The 25136-nt window shown below is 45.1% G+C and overlaps 1 protein-coding gene across 12 annotated transcripts in view; it reads left to right on the plus strand.

The window, feature by feature from the left end:
* Positions 1-25136, plus strand: part of PXK (PX domain containing serine/threonine kinase like) — a 49985-nt gene that overhangs the window by 1150 nt on the left and 23699 nt on the right. For 8 of the 12 annotated variants that reach the window (XR_012906414.1, XR_012906413.1, XR_012906415.1 and 5 more), the window contains exons 2-8: positions 11312-11362; positions 13188-13235; positions 14284-14355; positions 19888-20074; positions 22719-22796; positions 23223-23296; positions 23736-23810. Coding sequence is in view for 8 of the 12 variants with exons in the window: in XM_075938410.1 (XP_075794525.1) it covers positions 11312-11362; positions 13188-13235; positions 14284-14355; positions 19888-20074; positions 22719-22796; positions 23223-23296; positions 23736-23810 (585 nt within the window). In the remaining 4 variants the exon portion in view is untranslated. Of the gene's footprint in view, positions 1-9312; positions 9378-11311; positions 11363-13187; positions 13236-14283; positions 14356-19887; positions 20075-22718; positions 22797-23222; positions 23297-23735; positions 23811-25136 lie in introns of all 12 variants that reach the window. The other 4 variants (XM_075938406.1, XM_075938407.1, XM_075938408.1 and 1 more) reach the window with 3 other exon arrangements.

Consider the following 25136-nt stretch of genomic DNA (forward strand, 5'->3'; position numbering starts at 1 on the left):
ACTTGTCAGCTTTGGTTATCTGTAGTGCGCTGATCAGTTAAGTCACAGGGTGAGAACACACTGCCCCTTAGTCAGGATATCTGCTACCGCTCGGGCTGGGAATAAGCTGCTCCCAGGTGCCATGTAACACCGACTTAAGGTCCGGTGTGGACCACGCTATGTTAATAGGAGAACTTGTCCCGCCACCGCGTCTCACTGGTGGCGATGGGAGAGCGCTGTCCTCTTGGCACCTCTTCTCCAGACGTGCTCTAGTGGGGCAGCTGCAACTGGTAGCACTTCTAGTGTAGCCTGGCCTCTAGTGTAAATGACAACATATGGTTAAATTCTGCTCACAGCTCCCTCTGTGCAACTCCAGTGGGGCCGCACAGGTGTAACTGAGGGCAGGATGTCTCACATTATTACATAGGGTGAGTGATGTGTAGCCAGAGAGAACCCAGTTTGACTTTCACCTCTGAGGCTCGTGTTCCTGTGATGTATTTACATGTGGTGCCATTTTCTTAAAAACTGAGCAGCCTTGGTCTGGGGTCACTGATATTCAACAAGAGTGGAGTTCCATGATTCCATCTTATAGGCCCTTTCTTGGAGTAGAGCTGCATTTTTTTAAAACTGGGTTTTCCATGGTATTCTCAAGCAGTATTCTGAGCTTTACCCACTTAGCAGGGCACGGGGGTGTGAGACAAGGCTAGGTGTATTTCCACAAGAGCAGATGTACTGGTGTCCAGTATCAGAAGGGTAGCCGTGTTAGTCTGAATCTGCAAAAGCGACGAGGAGTCCTGTGGCACCTTATAGACTAACTGAAGTGTTGGAGCATAAGCTTTCGTGGGCAAAGACCCACTTCGTCAGATGCATGCAGTGGAAATTTCCAGAGGCAGGTATAAATATGCAGGCCAGGATCAGGCTGGAGATGACGAGGTGGATCCTAAGGAGGATGAGGCCCACTTCTAGCAGCTGATCTGGAGATGTGAATTCCAAGAGAGCAGAAGCTGCTTTTGTAGTTAGCGAGCCATTCACAGTCTTTGTTTAATCCAGAGTTGATTGTGTCAAACTTAAAGATGAACTGTAGCTCAGCAGTTTCTCTTTGAAGTCTGGTCCTGAAGTTTTTTTGCTGCAGGATGGCTACTTTTAGATCTGTACTGGTGAAAGACTTGAGTTGAATATGTCAGGGTGTGTCTTTCAGCATTACTCATTGTTTAGATGCGCACATATCATGGTGGCAGGCTTCTGACTTCTTCCTTGTCTGGTGAACTGTAACATGAATGACTTCAGGGGTAATTAGTGCAGCATTTATAGCTAATAGCCATACTATGTGATCAGCATTGTGACAGTACACACAATCTGCACTTTGGCAATGCTTTCTGTTTGAGGCTCTCAAATTGGAAGTTTAATGAACCAACTTTTGTGAAGCATTTTCCCTCTGATCACAGGCTTCTAACTAGGAGGAATTTTTTTGAAGGCATCAGTGAGTTTAGAAGTCATGACTAGTGGCTTATAAAGCCAGAGCTCTGAGCTGTGTTCAAACTTGCATTACAACCAAAGCTACACTAGGTATACTTTCTGACAAACCTTTTACCTATGTCTTGGCAAACTGAGATGTGTAAGCATGCTTAGTTGCAGGATAGTGATAGAAATGTAGCCGTGTTAGTCTGGGGTAGCTGAAGCAAAATGCAGGACAATGTAGCACTTTAAAGACTAACAAGATGGTTTATTAGATGATGAGCTTTCGTGGGCCAGACCCACTTCAATTTATTTCTCTTTGCCACCAAGACAGGTTCTAGTTTCATTGTATCTTTTTTAAAAAAAAAACATTTAAGTGTTTTCAACACCATTTATTGCAGTCCCTTACAAACACAAAGATAACAATAACTTTTTGTGTCGTTTGGTTTATTTATTTTGGTTGAGTCTCTCACAGGAATTAATCACAATAAAAAAGACCCAGAGTTCTGTTGAACAGAAAGCACTTCAAAGCAGTTTTCTATCCCAAACACGTTGTGTGATGTGACTTCCATGCGTGGGAGCTCAGTAGCAAGTATTGGGGACGCTTTGATCATTTGTCTTTGTACTTTTGTGTTTATCGCACATTGGGGAAGATTCTAATAGTAATTGTCTGCTATTAACTACAAATGCACAAAAAATCAGAATGCTGTGGCACCATTGCTTTTCATTTAAAAGCTGTTTGGGATTCGGGTACCGCAGAGTTAAATAAAAAGGTCTTGTGTGTAGCAGTGTTGTCTTCAAGTCGTCATTGTCAAGTCCAAGTTGAGTCTCAAGTCACTACAGTTCAAGACTCTAGTCTAGTGTCAACTCCCTAAAGTCACTTTTGAGTCAAGACCCAAGTCGAGTCTCAAGTCTTAATTTTAAAAATGTCAAGTCACTTTTGTAGAAGCCATCAATATCGGCATTTTTGGACAATTTTTTCACCGAGTTGATTTAACAAAATTAGCAAGTCTCAAGTCGAGTCTCCAGTCACAAACAATGAACCCGAGTCGAGTCTTAAGTTGAGTCACCTAGGTGACTTAAGTTGGGCTTGAGTTCAAGTCGTGGGACTCGAGTCAACAACTCTGGTGTGTAGCATGGATAGTTTAGAGGTAGTGTGTTTGGGGTAATGGTTAAAACAAAATAGATCTCTCACAGCAGGCTGGCCTTCCTGTTTGATATAAGGTTACTACCCTGTCATCTCACATGCTTGATTTATCCCCTCACTTTTGAGCTGGGAAACCTGGTGCGCCTGGGAAGTAATTGATTGATATATCTTCTAATCTGATTTGAACTCTTATGGGAAAGTTAAATTACATTAACAAATCCCAAGTGTAGTGGTCAGATTCCCTTCAAGATGATGTGCTTGTCAATACATCTTGGGGGAGGAATAGCTGCATTTTACTGTACTCATGACCTAATGAAAAGCCCACAAAGGAAGAGATCCTGGCTCTACATGTGTTTAATCCCATACAAATACATGGAGAATAGAATCTTTACAAACTAGCATTGCCCAGTAGCAGCTATGAAAAGGGGGCTAAAAATAAGCCTGTTCCTCATTTGCCAGTGATCTAGTCTGCCCATAATTTAACAGGATGTGGCCATGTTCAAAATAATATTGACAATGATTAATGATTAAAATCCTTATCTGTGATGCTGATAACATCTAAGCTTATTGAAGCAGAAAATGTGAAAAATCCAATTATTTGTTTTAAATCTTGCAACTCTGTTGGTGTGAATGATGAATATAGACTGTTTCTGCAAGTCACAGTGCCATGTGGTAACAGGCTGCAAAAGGGCAGAGGTTGCTTAAAAACTTTTCATTGGATTTATGAAAAGTGAAACACCTTCTTCCATAGTTCTTTGCTTTTACAAAAACATTTACAAACCAAGATCTGGGTTTAGATTTGATTTAATGTTGTTGCTTTCATATGACATCCAAGCTAGGAGGTATTCTCAGTCAAGTTGTTATAAGCTCCAGATATGGTCATTTTGGAATAAACCAGTGACTACTGGCTAAAGGTAATGAATTTCAGGGAAGAAAAAATCTGAACATGGCAATATACAAAGTTCAAGACAAAAACTAGTGATGGGGATACTCAAAATAGTCTCTTCTAGTAGTTTAGCCTGCTTCTGTTAAATTATGTCAAGTACAACAGTTTCTAGTATGATGTTTCAAATATTGGTGAAATGTAATTTTAATAGCATTGAATAGAGTTCTACATTTGGCAGCAGGCAGAATCCTATTTCTGGTAAATGAGGGGGAACACCAGCATGAACGATACACGACATATGTTTGAATAGCTAGAAGCCCAAGAGGGAATAAAACTGGTATTTTAAATGTTCTGACAAGTTTGCACTTCATGGTAACTCTCACTTGACAGAGAATGCACACAAACATCTTAAAATGGTACTGAGTGTTTGTTTAGTCTGTGAGTAAAATGGCTATTAAATGACTACAAAAGTTACGTTTGCTCAGCAAACCGGCTTCCCATGTGTCATTAAGATGGATCTACTAGTTAGCACTATGGAGCTACTAGTACATTTTGGGGGTTCGCTTCAACTTCATGTGCAGCAACAGAATTGTCAGTTCACTTTTGATTTCTGCTAGTGAAGACTGAGGAGACAGCCCCTGTCTCTCAAACAAATACAAATAAAGAACTGATTTAAAAAAAAAAAGTTTCTATAAGGAAACAGAAAAACCCAACACACATATATGTAAATTGTTTTGCTTGTGGACGGAAAACACTTGATCTGGAAGTAAGTGAGTGAGATTATATTAAACATCATGGTCTAATTTTTAGAGAGCCCTTTTTCAGATTAAATAGTGTAAAAATTCTGGAATTTCTTAGCATGCATTTCTTATCTGTGTATAAATGGACATAGATAATGCCATGTTTCAATATGTACTGTGTGCGTACTCTTAATTTTGAACATCACATTAATTTATATTTCACATACACTTCATATAAACGTCTGGTTATGAGGCCCGGTCCCGCAAGTGAATGTGCATAGATGGAATCCCTTTGGTTTCATTGGGGCTTTTAAAATTCTATTCTTTATAGCTATGTCTACACATCAACATTATTTCAAAATAACATAGTCCATGTCTACTCAGCCAGCAGTTATTTTGACATAATGTCGAAGTACCGTCAAGCTGGAGGACGAGTGCTCTATTTCGAAAAAAGTGCTGTGTCGACGGCACAAAACTCGAAATGAGCTACGCAATTGATGTAGCTCAATTTGAGTAGCTTATTTCGAGTTAAGCCTTGCTGTGTAGATGTTCCCTATAGATCCTTATACCACTCTCCTCACTGTAGTGTCTTAGTCTCTTCTAGTAGTGCATTAACCCATGTGACTGACATGTCACACACATTCTTGTGAGCATAGTAGTCCTGTTGCAAGATCTGCTCTTAGCATGACAAACAAATAGTAGTGTACCAAGGGTCGATCTAATTTCTGTAGTAGCAAAAACCATCCTATCCATGAATTCCCTTTCAGTTGGAGCAAAATCCTGTCCAATATGTTTTAAGGTAAAATACTTGTATAAATGGCCTAATGTCAAGATACCGTGTTCTGACAACAGAGGCTTTTCAGCAGATAAGTTTTAATGTGTGTCAGCTATTTAAACTGAGTGTTCTTACACGTCAATCTGTGAGTGAGAAATTGCTCTTATAATTTGCTTTTTAAGCCTTAAATGGGAATTTAGTCTCTTGCTTGATATTTTTTGCTGCAGGAGTAGCATGATTTGACTTGCAAGCTGCAGATTTATTTAAAATAGTAAAACCATTAGTGGGTATGCATGCATGTCCTCTCTGGAATCAATTCTTTCCCTGCTTGTTGTATTGTACATTTAACCTACAACAGTGAAGTAGAATTTGCCATTTCATTAGCCTACTGCTTTAAGGTAGCCCAGAAGTTGAAAGCTGAAATCATTGCTTAAAATATAATTTTGAAAGCTTTTCTCCTTTTGAGTAACTATTAATGGGGACAGTATTTTTAAAGATATAATTATCCCTTTAGTTCAGATTTTTTTCATCGCTCTCTCACTGCGTAGTATGGAATCAAAGCTACGTTTTTCTAAAGCTATAACTTTAGGAAGGGAGAGAATCTAAGTTTGAGAAACTTTTGTAGATCCTTATGTCATTTGCAATAAATTCAACCCCTGTTTTGGCATTTGGCTTTGAAATATGCAATGGATTCAGCACGAAAGATGATCTTTTATTAAAAATAAAAATACCTAGGTTGTGTGTGTTTGAAAAAAGCCTCAGATGTAGCCCAACATAGTTTGGTAAAGACAAGATATCAGACTTTTGAACATGCAGTTTATTTTCGTGATAGCTGCAAGAAGGTTTCCAACAGCACTGCAGATTATTATTGTTGATATTACTATAGCACCCGAGTGAGGTTGGCAGCCAAATTGTGTTGGTTGCTGTACACATAGAAAGAGTCCCTGACCAGAGAGTGTACAGTGTATGTAGACTGCATCTGTTTAGTCTCTGGGATCAATTCTGCAAAGTGCTGAGTTCGCCCTGTGTCACTGAAATATGTAGGAGTCCAAAGTGCTCGACATCTTGCCAGATTCTGTCTGCTCCTGTTCTAAGCATGTCCTTTACAAGTGACCTCAAATTCAAAACACTTTGCATTAAGGCAAGAGAACTAGCCAACAGTTCCTAATTGGTAAGAGGGACAGCACCTTTCCTTTGTTCGCTCCAAAGTGGTTTCCTTGTTCCGTGTATTTCTAAGTGTTTCCCTAATTGTCTTCTGCAGTGGTCCTTTTCTTAAAACGTGTGTATGGAATGGCCTGCACATCGTAAGAATAAAGATGTAGCTGACAAGTTGCATTGTTTCTATTCCATGTAGGCATCGCTGTGTGCCAGCAGTATCTTAGTTGAGATCATTTTAATGATGAGTTGTATAATAGTAAGCACATACTTTGCCCAGATTAAAGAAGGGTCCGTAGGTCTGAGCAGTTTTCGTGGTTGCAGTGCTACGTTCCATACTAGAAGATTTCTCAAATAAGCATGTAACAGGAGCTTTTAGAACCTTATTAAAAATCCTCTCAATGCCCTTAAACTAGTATTTTGTTGATGATTCATGCTTAATTAGGTTTCCAGTTCTGAGCTTTAAAAATTGGAAGCTTGAAAGGGGGCCTCTGATAAGCTTTTGGCATAAACTGAAGCTAACCTGGATTTCTGTACTTCTGTCAGCTTTTCAAACCTCCTGGATAAGAAAGAGATGAGGAGTGAGGAACCTGTGCAGAAGCCTGTTTTGAGTCCAGTTCTTTAATAGTAACTTCAGTGTGGAAATTAGAGGTTTTCCTCTGGCTGGCCCAATGGTTTCCAATCACTGACTCTCTAAGAACTTCATTTTGGGAGGGCCCCACCAACATCCTTTCATGGTGTGCCCCCAGCGGAGTTGCTGCGGTCTTTGCTTTATCTCCGTCCGTTACCAGAGGGGATGGTAAACAGCAACTGCTAAATTTGAAGTTAAACATTTTTTATCTTCAGCACCAGATAACACTCCTGGGTGCACGTTACAGGAACTGGCTGAGGAACTCTCTGAGCTGTTGAAGATGATATTTAACAAATATGAGAATCCTTGAGAAATCTGAGGTCCGGAAAAAATTAATGCTGTGGTGTGGTTGTTTGTTTGTTTGGTTTTTTTTAATTGAAAAGGATAAATGAAATGACCTGGGTAACTATAGGCCCGTTAAGTTCATGCTGATCTCAGGCAAAACTATGGAAGGGCTGCAGGCAGTAGAGAATTAAAGGGTGGGCATGTAATTAATGCCAACCAACATTATTTTCCTGAAAACTGGTTTTTGAAAGACCCATCCACTGCTCCACTCCCAATGATGCAAACTTGATTTAAGGGGGTGGTAAAGTAGCTTTTCTGACTCCCAACCACTTCTTTCCTCTGCCTGCCTTTCTCCCTGCGCTAATCCGGTACGGCCCACTCTCCTCCTTCCCCTCAAACTAGGAACTCTTGTTTCACATGGGTTGTTTGCTGCGTGGAGTGTAAGAGAATGCGTTGCGTGCATGGGCCTTTCAGGCAATAAAAGGAGAGGAGCAGCTGCTCTGCTTGCAGGAGTCTAAAGCTTGGGCAAGTGCTGGTTTGAAGGCAGTGAAGACTGAACTCCCTTTGCCGCAGAACAGCCCTGTCCGGGGCCTCCATCGCATTCTGGGAGGATCATCTTTATGGCTTTCTCACTCCATGGGACTTGGCTGAGGTGCCACGTGATGTGTGTTTTTTGGGTCAGTGAGAGAGTGTCTTCTGCCTGCTAAGGCTATGTCTACACTGCGGGTTTTTTGCGGTTGAGGATATGCAAATGGTGTGCTCATTTGCATATCTTCCAATTCTTTTTGCAGAAGAGGTTTTGCCGCTAAAAAGCCCCATGTAGACGTGGTCACTTGCGGGGAAAAAAAAAAACCTTTTTTCGCAAGATCCCTTATTCCTGAAAAATCGCGGTTTACAGGATCTTGCAAAAAATGGTTTTTTTCCCCCGCAAATGGCCACGTCTACATGGGGCTTTTTAGCGGCAAAACCTCTTCTGCAAAAAGAATCGAAGCTATGCAAGTGAGCACGCCATTTGCATATCCTCTTCCACAAAAAACGTGCAGTGTAGACATAGCCTAAGAACTGGCCTGAGTTACTACCTCACTTCTCCGTCTGGTGCAGGGTGGGCAGTCACTAAGCATCCCGCGGGCCGGACATGGTTCACCAAGGTTTGCCCTTTGAGGGCTGCCAGCACATTTATTAATCTGCCGATCTGCAGGTCTGGCCGCTTGCAGCCCCCATTGGCCACGGATCACGTAGCTGGCCAATAGGAGCTGAAAGAAGCGGTGTCCTGGGCCGCACTGCTTCTTGCAATTCCCATTGGCCACGAGCTGCAGGTGGCCTTACTGTGGACATGCAGGTGAATAAATGCGCTGGGGGCCCTCCAGGGGCTAGTCCTGGCAAGTCCTCCCTATTGCCCGCCCCGGTCTAGCAGCTGTTTGGGCCTTTGAATGATTCTTGGTAACAGCCTAGTTACAGATCCGAAATGAAGGGTCCATGTCCCATTACCAAAGGAGAGTCTTTGCTAGGAAGTTCTCTGGCAATTCTGTTTAATTCTTGGCTTTCGGCAGGGTAGCGAAGACTTGGGCGGGTGCCAAGCTTTCCCTCTGGGGAGGTGGGAGCTGCTGTGCTCTCAGGAGCAGCGTGGTGACGCTGCCGTTCATGGAGAGCTGGGAAGCCAGGCCTGTTCCTGCAGGGAGGGAATAAGCTGCCTGGGTATGCAGCTGAGCCCCTGTGGTGCAGCCCCTTCTGGGAAAGCAGTGGCCCTGATGGGCACAGGGGCCTCACAGTGGGGTTCTCAGCAACTCTGAGATCACCACCTTGCTGTGTCTTGTGGGGAGGGGTGGGAAAGTCCTTCTGGCCTTTGCCTATGGACTCTGGCAGAGTGAGTGCTGGGGGGGGGGGGGCAATTTTGCTTCTAAGCCAACAGGTGAGCTACCCCTTCCCCCCCCTTCTCACATCGGGGGGGGGGGGTGCCTGCTGCAGGCTGCTTCCGTGGCAGATTCCCCCTGCAGCAGGGGAGGGAGGCTCCCTTCCTGCCTCACATGTGGTGAGAGAGCGGATGGCTGTGGTAGGAGAGACCTGATGATAAAAGGAAGCTGGAGGGGGGTAAAGGGACATGTAAAATAATTGTGAGTTTTGCATCCGAGGTTGTGTCCTACAGAATTTCCCTGAGGAGCTGGGTTAGTGTGTTGGGAGGGAGGCGAGGCCGTTACTGTGTTTGATTCAGGAAAGAGCAGTACTGCCTTGGTCAAAGCAATTTTATATTCTCCCAAGCAGTAATCGACTGGAAGCAGCCAGCGCTCTGCCTGCTTGGGAGCATTCCTTGGCAGCGTGATGCGAAGGTCAGTCCCTGTGTAAACAGTGAGCCGTTGGGGAGATTGGGCAATAACTCTGCACTTCCTGTAAAATACTAGTAAAGCTGAATGGCCGAACATCGTGAACCCTCCTGTTGCGTCCTTTCAGAGAAATAGCAAGTGTTCTCAGGGACATGCTGACTAAGCAGTTACTGCTTTTCCTGTCTGGGTGTATACAGAGTAGGCTCTTCCTACTGCCTAAAATACAGATTAGATGTGAGGAAATGGAAAAATTCAACTGTCAAGTTGTGACTTGGGTGTGTCAAATGTCTGCTTAATGAACTTGTCAGCAGTGGGTGTCTTGGGTCAGATTCTGATCCTTGTTAGGCTGGTGTAAATCAGGGTTAACTCTGTTGCCTTTCATTGTAACTGGGTTGAAGATCTGGGCTCTTTGACTTTGGGGAAAGATAACTATAATTTAATTGAAGCAAAATGCAGGACAATGTAGCACTTTAAAGACTTACAAGATGGTTTATTAGATGATGAGCTTTCGTGGGCCAGACCCACTTCCTCAGATCAAAAAACTTTTTTGATCTGAGGAAGTGGGTCTGGCCCACGAAAGCTCATCATCTAATAAACCATCTTGTTAGTCTTTAAAGTGCTACATTGTCCTGCATTTTGCTTCAGCTACCCCAGACTAACACGGCTACATTTCTATCACTATAATTTAATTGTGTGTATTAATAAGAATGAATGATGTGCAGACCATTCGTAGGCTGATTTTGGCATTCGGCCATATGCCTGTCTGCGTGGGAGCTCTGAGTTTGTTGAGCAAACTCAGGAGACGGGTGTATAGAAAGAAAGAACTACACTTCCTCGCAGGATACTTTTTGGGAAATTTGTCCAAGGCCCTGTTTCAGAAGGCACAGTGTGAAAATGAATCTGGAAATGAAGGGAGAGACTGAAAAGAATTAACTCTCAGGAATGGGTGGGTAAAAATCAACAGTAACGAAATAGACACGTGGTTGAGCAGACTTTTCTCCAGCTTTTACTGAGCTGACAGGCGTGTACGTACTCAATATTGTCTCTCCTTACCTACATGAAAGTGCTTAAATGCTTCAGAAACCTGCAGGCTCTTAACTCTACTTGCATCTCTCAGTGGCTTGGATTGCCAGCTGTCTGGTTTTTGACTAGAACGTCTGGTGTAAAAGGGGCCAGGCAGTGCCAGTGATGGCAGGGGGATGAGGAGGGAATGAATTGCTGTGAATTGGGTTGCACTGGTGGGGGGGGGGGCGAGCCAGTGCAGCTGTGTGAGAGAGAGACTGGGAGGGAACTCTGCTCTCCCCCCCCCCCCCCCTCGAGTCCAGAGAATAGGAAATGCGTTTGTCTTCAGTTCATCAGCCAAGCCATGTGTCCATGGCAGCTAGAGGCCTCTGAGGCCTGGGAAGTGCCCAGGGAGAGCTGATGAGGCCGCAGACCACACCAGCCTGAGCTGCCTGGAACTTGCAGCCCAACCCCCTCCTGCACATGAATGCTGCCCTGGAGTCTGCATCCCCTCCCACACCGAACTCCCTACCCTCAGCCTTGGACTCTCCCACACTCTAAACCCCTTGGCCCCAGTCCTCACGTCCTCCCCACCCCCAAATCCTCATCCCCAGTCTCAACTGAGAGCCTGAACCCCCAGGAGTGTGAGGGGTGGGGGGAAGATGGAGTGAGCAGGGACAGACCTTGGAATTAAGTGTGGGGGCAGGGCAAGGGTGCTTGCTTCTCTGCGGATGGAGAGCTGACAGCCCTAAGTGTGGTCAAGAGACCCCAGACCAGAACACTTCCCAGCTGGGAGGATCTAAATCTAGGTCAGGGTTTTCCCCGCGTCCGGGTCCGATTGAAGAGCAGGCTGGCTGCGCATTCACACTTGTTTGTGAGTCACTAGTTCCTGTTTCTAATCGTTTTGTTTTCTCCTTTGTTTCCCCTTTGATTTCTAGGAATACATAATTCGTGTGCAGAGGGGGATTTCCATGGAAAACAATTGGCAGGTAATCTCTCTCTAAAGTTTGGTTCACTTAAAAAAGCTCTTCCTGCGCAGAGGCAGACGACATTTTGGCCGGGACCTTGGCCCGAATAAGTGTGTGTGGGGGTTCTCCCCACCCCTTCCGCTGGCAGCCCCATCCCTCCCAACTGGCTGTCCTGATAGGGGCTTCCCCTGCTCCCCAGCAGGAGCATTTTGTGGGCTGAATGGGGCAAGCCCCTCGCCTTAACCAATGTTCCCTCTCCTCTTTTCTGTCCATGTGGAGAATAAATATTTTTATGTGCCCCGAAACATGCGTGAATGTGCACCACCGATAGAAACACAGAGCCCAAGAAACACAAGTAGTCCCACAGACAACAGTGGGCAATTTTCATGAGTAAAGGCGGGGGAGTCATTCCTTTTGTTCTGTGTTGGCTGGCAGGATTGTCACTGAAGCCAAAGTCCTCCTGTTGATCTCACACATACTTCTCTCCAGCATGCTTTCCTATTCATTTATTCATTTAGGTCTTCAGTAGATAAAATCATGCTTTCCACTCTTTGCTTTCGTTTTGGAAGCAAGTTCTCCCCCCCCCCCCCCCCCGAATAAACTTTGTTTCCAGAACTTTTCACAGTTGTGATTGTTAGAGGAACATTTTTGTCTGACCCCTTCACCTTACTAGAACAGTGTGGCTGGGCTTGTTAGAGAACGCCTCAATATCTTCTGCCATTGTGGATGTTCGAGGCCACACACAGAATAATTTGTGCAGTGTGTTCCTCTCACCTGTGTGTGCAAGTATTTGTAGATGGTAACTGCTTTTAAAAACTCAATTGAGGTGTGAATAGTTTGCCAGAACCAGCTTCCCACTACTAGCGGTGCCACGCTTTTGTCCAGGCTGTGCTGTATTAAAAATAGGCCATAATGATGATATCCTGTGACGAGCTGGTGAGCCCCCCCCTGCTGCCTGATAGATACTCTGGGGAAGGTCAGATGAAATTTTTCAACTTCTCTGATAGGGAAGATCAGAAGGTGTCTGCAAACGCTGATAGCGAAGATGCTACAGTAGAATATTAGTTAGGCCATGCCTACGTTAAATAGAAGTTTCCTGCTGCCACAATCTATCTTCCAGAGCTCAGTTTAGCGAGTCTCGTAAAGACCTGCTCTGTTGAACTCAGAGGGTGCCTGCACCGGCTGCCGGTACTCTTGCTTCTCATGAGCAGTAATAGAAGCCCATTGGAGTAAACGCTCCTGTCAGCCTGCCACTGGGAATGTCAGGGAAATGCGAAACAAGGTTTGTTGACTCCAGCTACGTAATTAACCGTGCTGGAGTTGCGTATCGAGTTGCGTATCTCCATTCGATGTTCCCTGTGAGTATAGGCCTGGCCTTAGAAAGTGGTCTTCCTGGAAGCTTAAGACCAATTCAGACTGGAAAACAAGGTGTATGTTTTAAACAAAGTAATGAATCACTGAAATAATATATTAACCATTGTGGTGCATTCTTTGTCATTGGCAGTTTTTAAATTGAGAGAGAACAGAGATGTTTGGATGGATTTTCTAGAAGGTTTTTCAGGGGTGAAGCAGGGGGACTTTTGTGGTCTGTGCTATACAGGTGGACAGACTAGATGATCACAATGGTACCTACTGGCCTGGGGATCTATGAATCTTGCAAAATTAGACATCACAGTGAGCAACTCTTACCTCTCCTCTTGCTGGCTTACTCAGACTGGAGTGTAAAGAGAAGCTTCATGAAACCAAAATTCCAAGTAGGGGTTGTTTCCCTCATGCAGTTTAGTTATCACAAAACCCTGCAAGATAGACTATAATGTGTTGCTTCAGTACTTCCTTTGTTTTGCAGATTGTCAGAAGATACAGTGACTTTGATTTGCTTAATAATAGTTTGCAGGTAAGATTTTTTTTTCCACTGATACCTAAATATAATTATTCTTTATTGTATTTAAAATAATTTGCTTTCATTGTACAGAACGATGACGAGAACAAAGAAAGCATCAAACTTACAGGGCAGAAAATGAAATGATTTGGATTTTATCGTGAAATTACAAAATTGACATCTTTGAAGACGGAGAAATGCTGAACTGGTCTAGGTTTTATCATGGGAAATGTTGGTTGTAATCTCTGTATGACCAATTTAAATCTAAAGATAGTAGATGGGCAGATACTGAATCTTTCTGTTCAGTAATGTGACTTGTTCTGGTTTAGTGTCCTATTACCCCTTCTTCCTTTGATTGTTAGAAAACAGAGGCACATACTGACCTTAATTCATTATAGAAGTGTTATGTGTCTCATTATTGTCTTCCTCTAAAAGCCCTTCCAGATGCTGCTTATCATGTGATGGATTTCTGTATTATTGTAAAGGATTCCTCAGTAAAGCACTGAATTGGTTGGTTGTTTTTCTTTCCTTTTAGGACAGTAGTCTCTTTTAGTTTGCATAGGAAAAGGCAAAGTGTGTGTGAGAAGGGCAAGCAGAGACTAACATTTACAGGAAGGATGCTTGTGGTTCCGGGATGTCTTCGTTTAGCATCAGAGAAACAACATATGAAATGAACACTATTTGTATTTTTAAGAATAAATTTTCTCTGTGGCTCCCCCCCCCTCCCCCCCCCCCCAAAATCACACGTACTGTGATGGCAGATCCTTAAGACTGGATTTCTGGTTTTCATTTCCTTGTTGGCTTTAAAAACCTGAAGTCTAGTGAACAAGAATGGACAAGTATATTCTTGTTGTTTACAATCTGAGCAAAATGACATTCAGAAGCAGGGATTACCAAGTAGAGGATAGAAGATTATACTTTGGACCAAAATGAGATGCCATTTAAGCAGGTGTAACTTACTTGAGTTCTCTGTGGTTATCTGCCTGCTTTGAATTTTCACTGAAAATTTTGTATGATCACTACTTTTACTGGCCAACTTTCCTTTCTTCTTTGTCTTACACAGCTCCATCCTGCACTCCTTAATCAGGAAAAACTCCCACTGTCTTCATTTGACCTAACTGGGAACTTTGCCTGGGTACGGAATCCAAAATTGGGCCTTTGTGTACTGATACAGCATAATATGTATATGGCTAGGCTGTATATCTTGGCATCTGTTAGCTGTGTTCAGCCCAAACATGACTTCAGCAGCAGGCAACTGGATTCCAGCATTTTTTCAGCTGAGTGCGCATATGCGGGAATGGAGCAGCTTTAAAAACAACCCCGATGAGCAGGAAAGGAAAATTCTACTGAATGTGCAAACCTTATGATTTTCCATCCTCATCCTCTCTGTTGTCTCGTAGTCACTGTTCTTTGATGTACATACCTAGGAGGGAGAGACGGAGCATGCTTGTGGCAAAATTGCTATCTGATACCCCTGCTTGGCAAAAAGCTGATAGAATTTTGTAGAACACGTTACAGCTGAATAATTGCATTATGGGGACAGCTGAGGTGAAAAGAGATTGCTTGCGGGAAGGAATAAAGCTTTTGGAAAATTGTACCTATTTATTTATTTTTTGGCAGAGGGATTGGTAGAAATATTTGTAAATGTTATTGTGAGGTGGTAGGCAGATGCTCCAGGTAGATCAGTCTCAGTAGAGCATTTGGGCTCATGTCATGTTCAACTCCTTTTTTTTTCTTAGGCTGGGTTTTAGTAAATAACAGAAGAGGGGAGGGAAAGGATCCGAGTAATACAATATGCTTAGCAGCAGACTTGTCCACTCCTTGTAAGCTAGCAGGAGTGAGAACCTACCCCACAGGAGGCACAACACAGAACTGGAAACACACTGGGAAAGAGGGGCCCCTAAAATGATCTTAGGCCTGTGGTTCTCAATCTCTTCATTTGTGAATCCCTAGAAACATTTGAATGGAGGTGCAGACCCCTTGAATAGCTCAGATGCAGTAGGGATGTTTACAACCTGAGCAAAACGTCATTGGATCCCCTCAGAGAATGGTCTGAGGAGTTCTCTCGATAAAATGGAGACATGGATAGACAGTTTCCACACCTATACTCAATCATCATGAAGTAAAAAGACAACCTGTTGGAGCGTGTGTAAACATACCCAATAAGCGTGATGCTTACCAATTAACCATATGTCAATGGTTAACTGGTAAGCATCATGCTTATTGGGTGATGCTTATTGGTTAACCCATGGCCTAGCTGGGTCAGCCCAGCTGGAGTTAACAAATTAAATGAGATTTTACACCCTTAAGATACCAAACTCCTCCTGTAGGGATGGAAGCTCATTCAGAGTGAAATTACCGATACATCTTTGCTATATTCCTGAGAGGGAACTGAGTCTTTTAGCAGACTGAAAGCTGTAAGCCAGCCATGTTCTTTACTGACTTGCTTAATGCTTGCACTGCTTATTGCCTGCCGTGTCAGGATATTGTGCGCTGGGCATCTTGCTGAGCTTGGGCTGCTGTGGCTTTTTGTGTTATCTGTACTGGCTTGTTACCCGACACCTCTTAAATGCTAGCGAGTGCTGGGCTTTTCAAAGCTGGCTGGACTAGTGGAGGTAACCACGCTAGTCCCATTGCAGTAGGAGACTTATGACTAATTCTTCAAACTGCGTTTGAAAAATTCCAACCCAGGTTTTCCTTGAGCATACTGGACTGAAAAGCTTCTTGCAATACACCCCAAACAGGTCGTCTTTTTACTTGGAGATGATTGAGTGTAGAGGTGTGGAAACTGTCCATGTTCTCTCCATTTTATTCAGAGAACTCCTCAGACCATTCTCTGTGAGGGGGACCGAATGACTTACTGTAACAAGGTGCTCTGAATTAGACCGCTCATCAGCCCAGATTCCTAAGAACACTCTTATCTTCAAACCAGAGTGGTACAGGATTGGCCCTTGGGCAAAAATCCAATTGGCAGCAGTGGCTGCATTAACTGTGAGTGCTGAATTGGGGCCTGGAGTAAGTATTCCCTCAGGCCCTAAAACACAGGCCTAACTCTTTGCAGGGTCAGGGCCTCCCGAAGGTGCATTTCGTAAATATGACCCCAGGCCCCCTTGTGATTTGGCAGGTGAGGCGGCAGAAGTCCAAGGTGAAAATACAGGGCTAGCCTTAAATAGTCAAATGTTGTTTTTCTGAATCAAGGAACTAAACTTTCTCCAGGAGCATGTGGAGAAATTTAGAAAATGGTCAGGAAGCCCTAAACAAGAGCATCTTCTCAGTGGGCAGTGACAAGTCCTGTTGTGACAGTGATACCGATTGTCCTTCAGAAATCTGACGTGTGTCCTGTTTAGAAGCTTTGCTGCAGTTCTTAAATTTTGTCTGAGTCTTGGTGCTGGTTCTCAGACCGGTGTGCGTGGTTGTTTAGTCTGCAAGAGAAATGGTTTTTCCTCAAAGTAGGAGGGTGAGCATGTGGGGAAGTGGGAAGTGGTTAGGATGCTTTGCATGCATTCCTGTAACTTAAGACACAACCTTATTTATTTATTTTCTTACCAACTTTTTGTCCGCTACTCTTGCAGAATAAGAATATAGGAATGGCCATACTCGATCACACCAAAGGGTCCATTTAGCCCTGTATCCTGTCTTAGAGACTAAGGCTTCAAACCACTGTCAGAACAGGGAATGAACAGAACAGGCAGTCATCAAGTATCCATTCCCAGCTTCTTACAGGGGATTAGGGAACTTCAGAGCATGGTTAAAATGTTTTGCAAACTGCCATACTGGTTAATAGCCATTGATGACTCTCTCCTCCATTATTAGTTCTTTTTTTTTACCTCTGTTATAGTCTTGGCCTTCATAGCATCTTCTGGCAAGGAGTTCCACAGGTTGACAGTGTCTCGTCATGAAACTTTTTTGTGTTTGTTTTTAAACCTGCAGCTTGTTAATTTCATTGGGTGACTCCTAGTTCATGTGCATATGAGAGAGTAAATAACACTTCCTTATTTACTTTCTCCTCACCAGTCATGATTTGATAGACCTCTCTCATATCCCCCATTGGCTGTCTCTTTTCCAAACTGAAAAATCCCAGTCTTGTTGATCTCTTCTCCTACGGAAGCGGTTCCAAACCCCTCCTCCTTGCTGTACTTTTGCCAAGATACCTTTTTTAAGATGAGGTTACTACCTCTGCACGCTGTGTTCCAGATGTGGGTGCAAACCGGGGTTTATATAAAGGAGCAGGGAAAGGGTGAGGGCATCGCCTCCTCTTTTCTCCAAAGTGATTATTTCCCTCCAGCATTTTAAACTGCTCCCTTTACTTTTCCCAGCCAGCATGGTCTAACCACTGCGCCTTCTTTCCACTTGGAGCACTAGGAGAGAATGCCAGAAGTGTCCCCCCAGTGGTGAACTGTTTGCTTTAGAAAAGTAGCTCTTGTGCACCGACAGCTTCCTTTTCCCACAGCGCTGTGTCCTCGGCCAAAGCTAGCCCTGACTGAATTTGCAAGTCCAGGGCTGCACCCCAGTCTCTGGAGCTTTCTCCTGTGAGATCTAGCCTGGTACTGGCTAATCCACAGAACTACCAGGTTTGTTATCCCCAAGCGCTGCCCTTTGCTGCCTCAGAGAGGGATAGAGGTGTCCTTTTTACGGCCGCCTTATTAGGGACGTTAGCTAGTGATTGATTGTATTTAATGCGGTTACATGCTTATTCAATCAGTTACACAATTATTTGATAGTCCCTGGGGGCGGGGCCAGCAGCCACTCCTGGGGAGCCCCCTGCCACCTCAAGCTGTTCTCTCTGTATGAAAGGCAGCAGTGTGGAGTGGCAGGCGGTAGCCAGTCCACGAGGGGAGCTGGTTTAAAAACCAATGCTCCCCCCCCCCCCCCCCCCCCCCCCCCCCCCCCCCCCGGACTGGCTTCTGCCTGCTGCCCTGTGCTGATACCTCTAATACAAAGGTAGCAGCGCAGAGCAGCAGCAGCCCCTGTCTGGCCGGGAGGGGGGAGGGGGGCGGTGAGCTCCCTGCGGGCAAAGGCTTTGCTGGCATCCTATGGGGCAGCCTCTGTCCGCAACAAGCCTGGGCAGCCACTGGTAGAGACTGCTCCATGGCAGCCTTCCCTGCTCTCCCTCAGGCTGCTGCCTCAGATAGAGAGGCAGCAGCACAGGGGCTGAGAGCAAGAGTCTTGCATGAGCTGATCCGTGCAGGAAGCTGGCTTGAAGCTGTCTTCCCGCATTTACTGGCTCCCGCCTCACCCCTCTTGCTGCCTCTGATACAGATGCAGCAAGGGAGGGGGATGCGTGTAGTCCAGAAGATGAAGCAATAAGCCCAAGCTTATCCGTTAACTGGGTATTTGACTACAATGTCATCCCTACTCATTATAGCCCCAAAATTCAGTGTGGGGTCCCAGAGTCAGGATGGACCTCCCTTCCCCTGCCCCATCCGTTCTTTGCTTTGCTGACTTCATGTTGATTTTGTATTAGGCTGTTAAAAAGTGGGTAGTTGGGTAACCGTGTGACTGCTGAACATTTCAGCACTTGCACAGTTCCATGCATCTGCAGAGCACGGTGGCAGCGAGCTCCTTGGGAGCAGGCTTTTAAGTCAGCTTCCACCTGCAGCTCCCTCCTAGGGAGCTGGCTGCCACCCTGCACTGTAGGCTCTGATCCAGAGCCAGCAGTGCGGGGTGGCAGCCGGCTCCATGGAAGTGGGGCAGGAGCCAGTGTGTGATTCGCATGCGAGCTGAGGCAGACCGGTGAATATACATCCTTTGGTCTGATAGAAACCTGTTTGTCAGACCTGACTTGGTTCAGACCCATAGGAGTAGATTTTGTGTGCACCTGTGTGTGCCTGCAGCCTCTGACATGAAACTTGCATGTACATTTCACAACAGTATTGATGGTCAGAGTGATCCTGGCTTTCAGAAGATCTTGCATGATATTCCTTAGGGATAAGTACTATGGCAGTAGAGTGCTAAACGCAGGCCTTCCGATGGGGGAGGGAGTAAAGGGGGCAATTGCCCTAGGGTCTGGTCATTCAAAGGGGTCCAGGGCTCCACTTGCTGCTACATTAGCTTCAGAGCGCCACACACTCCGTCTGGCTCTAAGGGCTGGGGGGGGGGGGGGGGCAGTGTGGTGTGCTCTGGCCTGCTCTAAGTCCTGGGGGGGGGGGGGCAGTGTGGTGTGCTCTGGTCTGCTCTAAGTCCTGGGGGGGGGCAGTGTGGTGTGCTTTGGCCGGCTCTAAGGGCTGGGGGTGGGGCGGGCTGCTGTGCACAAGTTAAATAGGAGAGAAGAAAGTTTGTCAAGCACAGACACAAGGGTGCATTGTTGGTTTGTGTTATGGTGTGAAAATAATTTTTGTAACTGTCTCATTTGCCAATTGCTTGGGGATGGAGGGAATGCAGAGCTTGATTCTCCTATTGTTAGTATGTTTTTAAAATCTCCTGGCACTTCTGGTGGCTGTACATGTACAAATCTGCACATTCTGAGGTGAGAGTACATATCAGATGGTTTCAGTGCTTTACAAGCAGAAGTTTAATCAAAATGCCAATACGGACTTGCTGTGTATTCACTTTTATTGTTGCGTGGTTCTTAGAACAGCATAGAGCTAGTGGTTTATGGCTCAGTTATTTACCTCTGTAAGACATTTGAAGAGGAAATATTTGATATTCTCTTTCCTCTCTTTTGAAGATCTCGGCTCTAAGTCTACCTCTTCCTCCCAAAAAGTTGATTGGGAATATGGATCGTGAATTCATCGCTGAAAGACAGAAGGGACTCCAGAACTATCTCAATGTCATCACTACCAATCACATACTGTCCAATTGTGAACTGGTAAAGAAATTCCTGGATCCAAACAACTATTCTGCAAACTATACTGGTAAGTGAAGGGTTGTAAAACGGCATGAATGAAGGTACTTGCCTAATCATTGCTGAGCAAAGGGTACAAGAGAAATTTCTTCCCTCTTCCAGACAGAGGACCAATCTCACTATATAAATTGTGCATTGATACCGAGCAATGCTGTGGCATAGAGGAGTGAATTGTAGGTGCCCACGTGCTGTCTGTCATGAACCAGCTCTGTGCATTGACTGTTGCTATCCAGCCAGAGTGTTTGCAGTTACCACAAAGAGTCCAGAACTGAGCTCGGGATGAGAAAATGGAACAAAGGGAGACATAAGGCTCTTCCAGGGGCAGTTTAAACTGGCGCACCTGAGCGAGGGCAGGGAGCCAAGAAACCCTGGGAACAGCTCAGCTTTGCTGAGGACTTTGTGAAACCCAGGGTGCAAATTCCTCATGGTTTCTATAGACCCCACATATTGCTGTGATAGCTCAAATTCCTGCCCACTGCCTGATGGGGCAACTGGCACTTCACACTTCATGCCCACTCTCTGTGTGACACTGAGCTGGGTGCACATCTGTAACGGAGACCGAGGTTGTGAGCTGCCCAAGGGCACGTGGGGAGCCGTTGGGTGGTGGGAATCCAGCCTTGGAGTCCTGACATCCAGCTGGGTGCTTAATTCACTGTGTCTCTTGAAGGTAGACTATCTTCCAAAAAGACACAGTGAATTAAGCACCCAAACTGGTCCCTGGAGCTCCTGCTGATGTTCTGTGGAGGACGCTTGCTAACCAAATGCTTGTGGCCTCTCTCCTTGTTTCTCACTGACATTTCAGTAAGGAAAGCTGAACATATATTAAATACCCTCAGTATTGCTGCCCCTAGTGGCTAGTAGCATTGAGCCCCCATGGCAGTGAAGTAGCTGTAATGAGGAAGGTGCTCAGGATTGCAGTGAGGAGGGGAAATGGTTTCTGACTTGGTGATTGCAGCTGGAAGGAGAGAAGACCTAGAAGCTCCTCCTCTGGACATCCCGGCGGCTAAGATGTGCAGCACTGATGCAGCATGATAACCTCCTGCACCGCGGCAAAGAAGCTTTTAAACCGGGGTGGGCAGCCTGTGGCCCGTGGGCAGCTTGTGGCCCATCAGGGTTCTGTGTCTGGCCCACAGGACACTTGATTTCCTGTTGCTAATGTGCAGGGGTGCCACTCGGCTGGTTTCCAGCCACATAGCTTTTTCCTACCGGTGTTACTGAAACGACGTGTATGTGATGTGAGGTGGGTGCTGATTGCACACAACATCGACAGTGAGAGTGACTCTGCAGCCAATCAGCACGCTGCTGTGGCTCAGTTGGCACATCCTGCAAATTCTAGCCATGCAAGTGCAACTAGCAGAATTGCCCTAGCCTATCCAAAGGCGGAGACCGTCCTGGTTACGACGGTCTTGCAGCCCACCGAAATGGAAGGGCCACTCATGCAGCCCAGTCGCGTGCCTAGGTTGCCTGTTACTGTGTTAAACTGAGGCAGGCATTCTACAATTTGTTTCTGTAACACTGACAATTGGAAATCCACGGCCACTCCTCTATGCTGTGAAATGCCACCTTTTGCTTTGCTAAAAGCACAGCCTAGCAACGCAGAAACACGTTCATTTTTCATGTGTGTCCCTGCTCGGCTCTGTGAAATGGGGTCATTCCTGCTCTCTGTGCTGCAGCGGACTGCCTTTTCCTAAACCATCTCTGACATTTATGTTAAGCTGGGGAAGAGATTTAAAATACCAGTGATACATTAAATATCTGCTCCTCTCGTTAATACTGAAGAAACAGTGGTGATCCTGTAAGAAATACTCTAACATCCATATTAATTGCAAGCAAGTTCATCAAGATTACTGTTACAGCGTGTTCCAGGGGAATTAATAATAATCAAGTCACTGCCTGTGGTCTTGGCAGACCCCTTGAGCGTGCCATTACTTCAATTTACTGTTGTACCAATTAACAATGACTGTTGAACCATCTTCCCTGTCTCCAAATGCCGGCTGATTCACCTCTTAAATCACCTTGTGGTCGCCTCTCAGAGCTGCCTTTCCAGCTATGGGGGAGAGCGGTTTGTCTCCGGCCATCTGGAATGGGTTCATTATTTCAGAATTGTATGCAGGCTGCTGGCGGCCAAGTGTCTGCAGGGACATGCCTTGGCACTAGCCAGCCCTTGTTACCCTGAAGGGGCCGAGCAGCAAAGAGTAGAATAAGCATAGGAATAGTCTGTGCATAGTCATTGCAGGATAAAATGTAACTGACGGTTTGAAAATCTGGCATTAAGGATGAATAACAGTGTCCTGATGCATTGTGGGGCAGACCAGACGTGGGGAAATCCAAACCACGAGCTTTGGATCTGGATCAGAACAGTCTCTAGGGATGTCTTGGATACTGTGACTTAGGTTTGCTTCTAGTTCAGAAGAAAGGCAGACTTCGTGAGCTAACGGTCCCTAAGCCAGCTGATGTACGCTTGCTTGGAAGATCTCGCCTACTACAGGTTAAAAATCCAAACACTTTTCAGCCGTGTTTTTGGTTTTTTTTTTCCTTTTAAATTTTGCTACTTTGGTGTGTATGAAGCAAAGCCAAATCCTTGCAGCCTGCTTCTGACTCTGAATGTTCAGTAACGTGTGTATAATTAACAATGTTTAAAAATCTCATTGCAGAAATCGCCTTACAGCATGTTTCAATGTTTTTCCGCTCAGAACCAAAGTGGGAGGTGGTGGAGCCACTAAAAGACATTGGTAAGAAACTGGTAGTTTGGAACCTAGGTCCAGGAAACACATGTTAATGTTCCTCAGAGGAAATATATTTATCAGTTCTCTCTTCTTAAATGTCTCTTTATGAAGGAGATGTAATTAAAATGGAGAATTATGGTGCCTGTTGGAGCCAAGTTAGAGAAGGACTGTCATTAGGTATATGGGACTGAATCTGATAAAGGATTTGGAGTCTTACTGCTGATACTAGCCATTGGAACCTTAAGTTATTTATGTATCTTTCCACCTTGACATGCCGCTATATATGTTGGTATATTGCCTCACTGAGAAAGAGAGGGCTTTGTAAATGTAGAAGAGTTTTCTTACTGGAGAAGCATAATAGAGTGAGCACAAAAACCCTACTATGATTCAGTAGCTTTTCAAAAACAAAAATGAAACTTTTTTTCTTAACAGGTTGGCGAATCCGTAAGAAGTATTTCTTAATAAAGAGTAAGAATCAACCAAAGGAGCGACTAATGTTAAGCTGGGTATGTTTGGATCTCAAATTTCATCCTACTTCTGGGTCTTCAAGATTGTTATACATGAATTTGGCAAACCTCTATGTGGCAGGCTGCCTTTGTCCCCAACAAAAGTACTCCATGTTTTAACTTCATCCTCAAGATCTTCTTTTAGTGAAGCCTACCTGCAGAGTGTGTGATCACATGCTGCCTGTGAATAACAAGCGTGCAAACGTGGGCGCTTGGCATTCAGCTAGCTCTAAGTGGCACTATTTAGCTTCCGGATATTTTTCTTTTCAGAATGTACAAAGCATTCCCTTTCAATGGCACTTTCCCGCCGTCCTTCTTTAGAGGGAAACTTTGCAGAAGCAGTTGCCTCAGTAACTTGTAGAAAATGAAATACAAATCGTTCAGTCTTTTTCTCTATATATTGTACAGCTGATGCCTTGCCATTTGTGTTCATTTCTAGGCTGACTGTGGCCCTGATAAATACTTGTCTGACAGAGACTTCCAGTGTGCTGTGAAACTTCTTCCTTCTTTTTCTGTGAGTGTTACCTTGATGACTCTTAAACTGAGCCAACCCCAAACTAACCCTTAGGTGGACTAACCCTGAAAAAAGCGTCTGCAGTCTGGTCTACAAGTATTATGTACCTATAAAGCCGCTTTCGTTTGAAGAGCTCATAGGCTTGGCAAACAGTAGATAAGCCTCTTACAACCTGACAAGGTAATATGTGATCGCCCTGAGACAGTAATGCCAGTAATGTCCGACATGGCAGCTGTGCTTTTTCTCTTCCTATCTTTCCATAGTACTGGGAGTTAGCGTCAGCTTTGACCGTCGATGTCCAAGATTTACAAGCTGTGGGAGCAGTAGAGTTAGTTGCTTAATAACTCATCAGAGGTGTCCTGACTGAAGATGGGATGGATCTCAGTGAAGTGGGTTTGGTTCTCTGTGCTCTGTCAGTCGCCTGGCGGCAGGGGCTGCAGATACAGTGCAGGAGAGCTCTTTCAGCCCCTCTCCCAGGGAGCAGCACAACATAGGGTTCAGTAGTAGTAACTCAGTCTGAATAAGGAATGGTATTTGCTGACTCCAAAGGGAGTCCTGCTAGGCTCGTCTCAGCTTTGAGACTCTTGTTTTTTTGCTGTATCACGTTGGGGCTAATTTTTGCAGCCAAACATTTTTAAACTAGGAATGGAAGCGACTAGTCAACTACTCCCTCCTTCCCTTGCTGCCTGTATTGGAAGCTTGTCCAAGTCTCCATCAATAAAAGATATTCCCTCCCCAGCCTTGCTTGTCTCGTACCTTGTGCCTGACACCACCACAGCAACATGTTCCTGCAGCATCCTCCCACTAAATGCACGTCAAATCTGAGTGCTAGCAGGGCTGGTCTTCGAATCTTTTTAATCAACACGTTAGTGACCCCGACTGCAGTGTCCGGGATCAGGAGGAAGAGCGCAGGCAGTGAGGTTTGCAACTGCCTCACTTTCCCCCGCAGCCACCAAATTCCCCCACACCCTGTGCTTGGTCACCGCCAGTCCAAGTGCATCTGTTTGATCATGGGTGGGCAGGGCACCCCCAGTAGTGGGCAGGGTCAGAGCGAGCCCCTCCAGCCCTGGGGCGGCCGCAGCAGCACAAAATGTGCTCTTGCAGTCAGTCAAACTTGCATTCCTGCACACATCCCTGTGTGCGGGCTGCTCCTTCAGGGCCTGATCCAGCTGTTGTTGAAACCGGTAGAGCGATGCCTGTCTGCTTCAGTGGAAGTTGGATAAAGTCCTTGCTCTGATGGCCCTTCGTTAAGAGCAAAATCATGGCCTTTTAAGCAGATGTGACTATGGAATCTGGTTTGTCATTGTGTTAAACAAAGAATTCACA

Source organism: Pelodiscus sinensis, chromosome 11 (genome assembly GCF_049634645.1).
Source record: "Pelodiscus sinensis isolate JC-2024 chromosome 11, ASM4963464v1, whole genome shotgun sequence".
Taxonomy (NCBI): Eukaryota; Metazoa; Chordata; order Testudines; family Trionychidae; genus Pelodiscus; species Pelodiscus sinensis.